This window comes from Nelusetta ayraudi, unplaced genomic scaffold (genome assembly GCF_046127955.1).
Source record: "Nelusetta ayraudi isolate G7.1 ecotype Tasmania unplaced genomic scaffold, CSIRO-AGI_Nayr_v1 ptg000075l, whole genome shotgun sequence".
In the NCBI taxonomy this organism is placed as follows: domain Eukaryota; kingdom Metazoa; phylum Chordata; class Actinopteri; order Tetraodontiformes; family Monacanthidae; genus Nelusetta; species Nelusetta ayraudi.
Genome location: NW_027466125.1, coordinates 419,871 through 429,827, shown reverse-complemented (window position 1 = coordinate 429,827; position 9,957 = coordinate 419,871). Strand labels below are relative to the sequence as shown.

The window sequence follows — 9,957 nt, the reverse complement described above, 5'->3', positions numbered from 1 at the left end:
TTTTTAAATAGCAGATTAAGTGTAATTCTGATGACGGGGCAACATAGTACCTCAACGGTTTCCCTACGGACGTCTTTTTCTTTTGCACAGCGGACCCTTTATGAACCAATCATAGACAAGCACATCGCAAATTAAGCCAATCGCGGAGCGTCTGGTATTCTAGTATTTCTTCGAATATATATTAGCCACTAGATGGCAGCCAAGGGCAAACGGAAACAAGTACCATCAAACACAAACCGTGATGAAACGTTTTTTGAGCTTTGCACGAGGTATTGTTTATTTATTTATTTTTTTCCTAGTAATGTAATGATATGAAAATCTGCATCGGAATTGTGTTGTTACTTTGACATTTTCAAAGCAAGAATATAACAACGGGAATTAATCTGTATTTTGAATCTCTTTAAGTAACGATTTTATATATATATACGTATACATACATATATATATATATATATATATATATATATATATATATATATATATATATATATATATATATATATATATATATATATGTATACATATATATATACGTATACATATATATATATATATATATATATATATATATATATATAAATACGTATACATATATATATATATATATATATATATATATAAATACGTATACATATATATATATATATATATATATATATATATATATATATATATATATATATATATATATATATAAATACGTATATATATATATATATATATATATATATATATATATATATATATATATATATATATATATATATATATACACACATATATATAATTTGGCCGAATGGTTAAGCGTGCATGGCTATTACCCGGGAGTCTGGGGCAGCAGGGCAGCTTTACCTGAGGATGCAAAGCACCCAGCTATTCTAACCAAAGAGCTCCACATCTCAGACGTCCTCTTAAGATACATACATCAGCAAGTTGGGCATGGAGAATGTAACTACGTGTTGTCCAAACTGCGCCAAAGGTACTGGATTCCATGAGTGGGAACAGCCATACGAAGAATTTTGGCAAAGTGTGTCATTTGTCGTAGGCTGCCAGCTGCTCCAGGGTCCCAGCTGATGGCAACCAGTACATGTAAGATTACTTCCACCCAAAGAACTCAAGGGTATTGTTTTGTTGGGCATCCTTGATCTGTATTGTGTCTTCCTGGGATAATGGGTTAGCGAAGTACCTGGTAGGTCTTCGCTCTTATGCAGGGGGGTGTGATGACCCTCTCAAACTGTTTTGCCTGTTATCCCTCTGTGCGCCGGTGTAAGGAGGTGTGTCAGGAGAGATTGGTCACACCTGAATCTCTTTTCAATCCAGGCTCCTCCTCCTTTATAAAATGGCTGCCACCACAGCCATCTCTCTCTCTCCCTGCACAGCAAGCAGGATGCTGGTTTAGTTATGTTTGGGTGTTTGGGGTAAGGGCAATTTGATACACTGCTGACACCACGGATCTACATCATTTATTTAATTCTTTTTGTTCATAGTTTTACTTTACTCAAATCTTTTGTTTGATTCAATTCTGTGTGGTCTCCCATCTTTTGTCTGAACTCAAGCCTGGTTCATGACAGTGTAGACTACTTTGGACCCTTTGAAGTCAAGAGCCGGAGGAGTATGGTGAAAAGATATGGTGTCATATTCACCTGCTTGGCAATACGTGTTGTCCATATTGAAGTGGGTCCATCCCTGGACACAGATTCTTTTGTCCATGCACTACGACGATTCATTGCAAGGCGAGGCCAAGTCCGAGAAATACAATCGGATAACAGAACCAACTTTATCGGAGGAGAGCGTGAGCTGAGGGAAACAATCAAGGGCTGGAATCAAGCTCAGATAAATAATGTTCTTCTCCAGAAGGAAATAAAGTCGGTCTTCAACCCTCCAGCTGGATCCCACCACAGTGGTCCTTGGGAATGGTTAATTACATCTGTGCGACAGGTCTTGAATGCCACCCTTAAAGGGCACCTATGATACTTTTCCACTTTTCTGAGCTTTAAACACTGTTACAATGTTGAAGTCTATCGTCAAACGATCGAAAATTGTCAAATAATGAGGTTCATGCGTTTGGACGTGAGCCCTGCAAATTGTTGGGCATGGTCCTAAACGCTCTGTTCAGGGAGATTTTTTCAACACTGGGAACGCAATGACATAATTGCGTTCCGGAGCTCCTTTAATGGCCATGCTCAGACACACTCTCAGACTGGTTCCGCCCTCCCCGCTCTGCCCTGGAAGTGATGTCGCAATGCGCTGCTCCAAGAAACTGTTTTTTCGGTGTCAGGGAAATTAAAAAATATAAAATAAAAAATACAGAGCGACTACCGAAGCACCAAGGACCACAACCGTCGGAGTGGAACGAACAGAGAAAATGTTGGAGGTTTGTTCAGCCTAATGCGGATGCGATGGAACACCGGTCTGCAGCCAGACCCCTCTCGTCCGGTCGGCAACGGGAGTGAGACGGGCTCGACTCGGCCGGTGGACGACGAGAGAATAGTCAGCCATGGCAATATTTGAAAACATGTATGAGCACTGTAAGTGTATTGTGATCTCATGCAACATTAGTTTTAAGACTACTTGCAACGTACAACCGCTGAATTGTGTTGATTAACTGTTAGCCACCACCGCTAACTCCGTGCTCTGCTTGTTATGTGTGTTTTGTAAACTGTAGACGCAGCAATTTTGACCCGCAAGTTTCACTCCTTATAGCGATGTTCACGCTGCCAGAATGGTAACATTGGTTGTATAGAGCTCTTCCTGCTTTGTGCTTGGTGTGGAATTAAGTTGCGCAGATATTCTTGTCTAATAATAAATGACTCTATGACTGAAGTGATCGTTTCAGCGTACATATTTTCTCTGCTCAGACAGTGTTTTGATACAAGTCAACAGTATGAAACAAAATCATTCTAAGCCCTATTAAAATGTCTCGCAAAAATACAAAACAAAAACACGGTCAGTACACAAAATAAAATATATTTCCGGGGACACGGAAGGCACAAAAAACGTCCAGGGACCTTCGTTCGCCTTGCGGTCGTAACTCAGCCCGCGCTGGGTCCGTACGAAGCTGGATTAGCCGGTAAACAGCTGCTGAAGGGTGAAGCCTTCACGACGGTAAGTGTTTAAATTGTGCCTGTTTCATAAAGTTTGCCGTTTACTCTTCACTCCCGAACCGGCAAACTGAGGAAGTGAGGCTCAGCAGCGACGAAGAGTGTGACCAATCACAGCGGAGTGGACCGGGCGGGGGCGTACACCGGCAAGGCTGGGGTGGAGTGAAGTGAAACAGACCGTTTTCGCGGGATGCAGTAAATACGAGGAAACGAGCCGCGAGATACGCAAATCTAAAAAGCTTTCAGCACGGAAAATCGTGCGTTGCTGCTCTAGAGGGGCCGGATATCAAATACAAAAGCCCGAAAATGTCACATGCCTGTCAGTCTTGCCTGCTGGGTTCTGTGTGCCCGTGGCTGGCGCGCAGCTGAGGCACGTTCCCACCTGATTCACACACCTGCTTTCTCTCTGCCATCACTGCTGCATATAAGCCCCGGTCCCACACACACTCGCTGCCAGATTGTCCACTAACTCTGTTATGACTTTCCAGCATTTCCTGTTCTGCCTGCCTGCCTGCCCGCCCGCCCGATCGATCGATCTCGACCAATCTCGACCTCAACCTGTTTTCTGCCCCTGACCTGCGTCCTGCGTTCCTGTCCTGGTAACCCGACCTCGCTTCTGTGTCCGACCACGAGCCTGCTTCTCCTGCCCTGTTACTGCCGACCTGGAAAGCCTTGGAAACAAACCCTCGATCTCCACCCTGGACATCCGACCTGCCTTCCGTCCCTGACCACGAGCTTTAGCTTACTGCTGCTAATCGTCGCAAATAAATCCTCCTTCCTTACCCCATTGGTGTTGCACTTGGATTATTATCTGACACGTTACAGAAAATTAGTATAATAGGTGACCTTTAAGGTGCAAAATCTTGACGAGGAGGGACTGCACACTGTCCTCTGGCAATCATTAATGGTCGTCCCATTACCAAAGCTTCGACTGACCCTAACGATCTGGAGGCTTTAACACCCAACTACCTTCTGCTGTTGAAGACTTCCCCTTCCCTACCACCAGGGGAGTTCCAGAGGAGTCGACGGCGGAAACTAGTCCAGTACATGTCCGACCTGTTCTGGAAGCGATGGACCAAGGAGTCCTTACCACAGCTGCAGGAACGTCAGAAATGGACTGGCACCAAGCGCAATATCGTGGTAGGGGACATCGTGCTCATTGTGGATGAGACAGCACCTCAGAACTTGTGGGTTATGGGAAGAGTTATCCAAACCTTTCCAGACAGCAGAGGATTTGTGTGGAGGCTGCTGATTAAGACCAAGATCAGCAAGTTGGATAACTAAGATTTGTCTTCTACATGAGGTGGATGATTGACCTCCCAACACTGAGAGGGCAATTAGACTGTTGCAGTTATGCTGACCTTACTGACAAGACTCTGGACTCAATTAGCCTTGACTTTGAGAAAGAAGAGCTCATTGCTAAACGGCGCTGCTGAATTGTAAACAAGGACAATTGTGAATTTGTGATTGCGTGTTTCTTGTTCATTTTTGTTGCTGATGTAATTATTACAGGGGAATAATTAGGGGCTGGGTTGTAGGCACTACATGCCAGTGTATCAGTCATTGGTGTGAGCATCAGCTGTTTGTCGCCAGTTACACACGTCACAGGGGGTGTGGTCGAGGGACGCAGATTGAATGAATGTCGATATAGTCACCTGTGCACCACGGCGGCGGCATAGAGAGGGGGTGAGTTGGGAGCATATGTTTTTTGTTGACCGTTAAGCTAACCCCATAACAGCTTTGCACTCTGACCACTTGCCTCGTTTGTTTGGTTTTTGTTTGGAGCTACAAAATAAATGGTGACGACCCATGTTATGAACCAATCAAGGAAATGGCGTTATGGTTGGTTTGTGTAGCGAGTCACAAATGCAACGTTCCCATTCTTAGCCTCTCGGTGGCTTTGTCCGTTTGTTCCGCAGTCATTTCATTTAGTGTAGGAACATGAAGTGTATGTAAACTTCTGACCACAACTGTACCTAACAAGAACTTGCAAAGGCTCAGCAAGAATTGGATGAGAGAAAAGAAGACAAGATTTTCCTGTATTTCTTGTGTGTGGAGTGAGGCTGCAGGAGAAGGAGGTGACACTGGCTCGGTCAGAAGCTTTGAGTACATCAACGCTCACAGGACTGCTGAGACTCTCCAGGTATGAACGTGGCTGATATTTAGCAATTCAATCCGTTTTGTCTTTAAGGTTTAAGATTGTTTGTTTGGCTTGTTTTCTGCAGTATCAGTCAGTCAGTCAGTTTGATCTAGGCTCCTACTGGTGGTCCATATGTAACTCTTCTGTTTATAGAATATCTGACAACATGATTGAAAAGCTTGTAGATGATCTCAGTGATTTCAGTGGTCAGAGGCCTGAACTGTCAACTCGGAAGGCACATTTTCTAAATCTTTGGAATATGTACTATGTTGGTTTTTTTTGTTTTTTTGAAAGACGCAGAAACATGGTTCTGCTGTTTGTTGGGGTGTTTTTTTCCCACCCTCCTCCCATCAGATCAACTGTAATGGCCACAGCAGAAATTCTCCTGGAGCTGATCAGGAGCCCTGACCGGCTGCAGGCCATAGTGGAAGAAGCCAAGATGTTGGCTTATGAAAAAGGAATTGTCATGCGAACACGAGATGCACCGAATTCATCCGAGGTAGAGACGCTTGCCATGTTGCATTTTTATATTAGTACTCCTGGGAGGACTGCAGCAACAACATAATAATAATGTTACGAAAGATAAAAGGTGTTATTAAAAGTATCAATAACACTATTTAATAATGCTAATTACCATAAATACTAAATCTTTTATACTCTGCAAGCAGGGATGGGCAGGACCTCACCCTCTCCTGGTACTTATTCACCATGTAATCTAATATCTCTCGCAATTTTATTGTCTCATACAAATGAGTCACATGAACCTGAAGTGAGTTTTGGAGCATGTGCGAATGTGAGAATTAAAAAACGTTTAGTCGATAATAATAATAACAATAATGATAATGATTGTGTTAAGGGTACTTTCAACGTTTTCAGGTTGTGACCTTTCGCCCCTTCACACTCCTGCCCTCTCCGGTGGCCAAAGCTAACTACCTGCAGGCCCTGCGGGTGCAAACTCACTTCAACTCATTGATGGACAAGATCAGCCAGGATGCAGAGTTTCTGGAGGAGGCTCTCGCCGGGTACAGCGCAGTTTGTTAACTTTAAAAATCTAACAATATGCAGAAAAATAAATGATTGTAGGAAAACAACCACCCGCTCTCTCACATTGCAGGTGTGTTCAAGTGGATGACTTCACCGCCAAATTGTTTGGAATATTCAAGCTAGTGCAAAAAGAAGGTCGCACACAGGTGACAAAATAAATAAATATTGGCAAACAATAATATTTAACAGGCAAATCCACCAGTGTGTCACCGGTCTTCTTTGTGCCCTGTTGGTGTTGTTGTTTTTAAGTGTTTTCAATTATGCAGGTGGTTACAACATGTCTTCTAGCTCAAGTGTTGCTGAGCGTTTTTGTGTGTCGTGCATCTCCTTGACAGTCCATTGTGGTGAGTCTGAATCGATCAGACTACATGCTGGACCAGAGCGAAGATGGCTCCGCCTCCCTGAAACAGATAGAGATCAACACTTTTTCTGTGGCTGGATTTGGTGAAACGGACCACCTCCCTGAGGTGCACAGGTAGTTGAGAATTTCTGCCTGTACATTTGACTCCGACATCCCTAGACGAGAGGCTGACCGAGGTGCTGTGAGTTTGCAGGACTCCTTCCAGGAAACTGGACCTAAATTGGGGCCCCAGTCTAAAACAATGTCTTCATTAAAACAATGAATGTGGAAACATGGGTAAAGTGAATAATTTTGGAAAATCAGAGCACTGTGACAAAGTCCAAAGATATCACTCTCCAAGGACGGGAAGGACCGGAAGAGTGCACTTTGAGATTTGACCACAAATGTAAAGTGCGTTACAAATAAAAGCTATTATTTATTATTAGTTTGCAGCAGTCCCATCTGAGCCCTGGATGAGTTTGTATAACGTTACATGCCTCCGAATACTCCCTTGCAGCTATCCGAGGTTCCAGTTTGCTGAGATGGCTGCTGGCCAGAATAAAATAATCAGTTTTTCTTATTATTCAGAAAAATACTAACTGCAGTTGGTCTCGCTGCGGAGAGCGAGTTCATCATGGATGCCAGGAGAACCTCTGGGATGTGCGACGGTCTCGCCAAAGGCTGGGAACTCTACGGCAGAGAGAAGTAGGTGATCTTTCTCGCCAAAAAATAAGATCAGAATTTAAGCTAATTGTGTGTTCACACCCTGCAGAGCTGTGGTCGTGTTTTTGGTTGAGGACGTCCAGATCAACCGACTGTCTCAAAGAGTCCTGGAGGAGGAGCTGTGGAGCAGGTGAGAGCAGCAGACTGATGGGTACCAGTGACTCAACGTCTAATGCTTCGGGTTCATAAACAGCAGATTTTGATGTGGATTCAGAGGCACCGGATCACATGCCATGAATATTTGATTTTTTTTTTTTTATCTCCATCTGTTCAGTTAAGAAAAACTTTTTTTGCAGGAACATCCCTGTCATCCGCAGGAAGTTCAGCGATATTTCCAAAGGAGGGTCTCTGGATGAGAGCAAGAGGTTATTTATGTGGGTAAAACTTTCTTTCACCTTCATCATGACCAGAACTCTCGCCTTGTATGGTTAATGAAATAAATAATAAGAAAAAAAAAAGAATTGTCAGTTTGCTCAGAAATCATTACATTTCAATTTTGTCTCACTGCACAAACCATTTCAGTTGTGTGATTGCACGACCCCTATTTTTCAAGATTTGTCACCCACTTGCTTTTTGTTTGACTCTTTTGACACTTTGCAGAAACGGACTGGAAGTGGCGGTAGTGTACTACCGCAACGGCTACATGCCACAGCACTACACACAACAGGTAGAACATATTTACTTACTTACTTGTATATCTTTAGGCATCGGTTTTGTTTGGGGGAAACTGAAAAGGGCAAGACTTATTTGTGTAGTTATTCAATGCAATAATATACCATGACTTTTGCATTGTAACAATATTGTATTCTTTGTTGTTCCATTGTTACAATGTTGTTATATTGTAACGATGTAACAATCTGAACCCAGTTTTGAAACAAAGAAACAAGATTGAAACAACATGTTTCAACATGTTTTAATAACATTGTAACAATGTTCCAATCGTGTTACATTGTTGGTACACTGCAGTTTCCAGCTGTGGATCACGTAGTTTCTTGTGTGCAACAGTCGTGGGAGGCCCGCCTGCTGATCGAGCGCTCTCTAGCTGTCAAGTGTCCTGACATTGGCACTCACCTGGCTGGAACCAAAAAGGTCCAGCAGGTTCTGGCCCAGCCCGGGGTTCTGGAGAGGTTCTTCCCCAATCAGCCGCAGGTAGTGGAGCAGATCAGGGCCATGTTCACCGGCCTCTACTCTCTGGACATGGTAAGAAAATAACACCTGGCGGATGTTCCAGATGTTTTTTGAGGGTTTTGCATTTGGTTCACCAAGTCAATGGCCTGCAGGGACCAGAGGGAGACCAGGCAGTTGAAGCGGCGCTGGCAGCTCCGGACCGCTTCGTCCTAAAGCCTCAGCGTGAAGGAGGAGGTATGGTGAACTTCCTAGGTGTCGTCCAAGGCTGCCCTTTCACATCTTTATTTCCAGATGTTTTTAATATGATATTTCCTAGAAGAAGACGGGTAATACAGTAAATGCAATCAGCTCCAGTTATAAAAGTGGATTTCAACCTCCACTGTTCCCAGAACCTTTGCTCGGCTCTTGCAGGTAACAACCTCTATGGTGGCGATCTCCATCGGGTCCTGCAAACGTTGAGGAGCAGCCCAGAGAGGATGGCCTATATCCTGATGGACAAGCTCCGCCCCTCTCCTGTGCAGAACATCCTGTTGAAGCGAGACTTTCCTCTCCAAGTCACCGACTGTGTTGGTGAACTGGGAGTGTTCGGAGTGTTTGTCAGGTGTGTGTGTGAGACCACTCACAAACGCTGGTTCAGAGCTCTTCCAAATTGGAACTTTACAATTGTGGACCCACTGCCTCTCTGCACAGGCACGGAGAGGAGACGGTGGTGAACGAGTGTGTGGGTCATCTGCTGAAGACCAGGAGTTCACAGCAGGACGAAGGAGGCATCATATCAGGATACGCAGTATCTGACAGCCCTCTTCTCATCTGAAGATCCAGCTTCTGCTCTGCAGAAGGTTGAAGACAAACAAAGAAAACAACTTGAACTTTCCGTTTTTTTTGTTAAAAATAATGTCATTAATTAAAGCAACAGCATTTTTAGAGTTGTTCGAAACCAGACATGGTGCAGAGAGACAGCGTTTACATCTCGAATTCCTCAAATTTCCTGTCATGCTCTCTGGTGATAGAGGTCAGAATCTACAAGAGGAGAAGATCTCAACTGAATCTATTTGTAATGTATGTGGGCAAATCAATCCTGTAGCCCTCTGGTTTAGTAAAAACTTGCTTTTCGTCTGGGTTTTCTTTTATTTCAAATTCTCACACAAACATTGGACCTTGATTTGTTCACTTCAAAGGTATGGATTTTCTTTCAAGTGCTTTGTATCTCATATATGGGTTAGAATTTTATAGTATCCACCCCATAATCCACCTTTTACTTTACCACGATATCACTGCCATTCACATCGGAGGAGCGTCCCAAACAGAGAAACATGTCAGTGCTTAGGCATGAAGACAGCACCGTCCCGATATAATCTCTACAATGCAGCAACAAAGCAGGAATAGGCTGAATGTCACATATTATTTACATTTCGATAAACACTCTGGGTCTGCAGGTAGAGCACGTGAAACTGGTTTGATGGGAAGGCTTGAGTACATGC

At 43.5% G+C, this 9,957-nt stretch overlaps 1 protein-coding gene across 1 annotated transcript; it reads left to right on the top strand.

Annotated features, from left to right (window-relative positions):
* Positions 1-2,515: 2,515 nt before the first annotated feature.
* Positions 2,516-9,513, top strand: LOC142899773 (glutathione synthetase-like). The gene is made up of 14 exons (XM_076043539.1): positions 2,516-2,528; positions 4,108-4,288; positions 5,596-5,740; positions 6,118-6,263; positions 6,356-6,431; positions 6,621-6,760; positions 7,214-7,330; positions 7,398-7,478; positions 7,645-7,722; positions 7,949-8,015; positions 8,354-8,548; positions 8,629-8,710; positions 8,888-9,077; positions 9,167-9,513. Exons 1-14 carry the CDS (start codon positions 2,516-2,518, stop codon positions 9,288-9,290), a joined length of 1,635 nt encoding a protein of 544 aa, XP_075899654.1. The 3' UTR covers positions 9,291-9,513.
* Positions 9,514-9,957: the final 444 nt, after the last annotated feature.

Bases quoted from the DNA above. Each gene is read 5' to 3' on its own strand.
- LOC142899773 (XM_076043539.1), top strand. The intron at 6,264-6,355 runs GTACAGCGCAGT...CTCACATTGCAG, and splicing joins CTGGAGGAGGCTCTCGCCGG to GTGTGTTCAAGTGGATGACT. The intron at 7,723-7,948 runs GTGGGTAAAACT...GACACTTTGCAG, and splicing joins GAGAGCAAGAGGTTATTTAT to AAACGGACTGGAAGTGGCGG.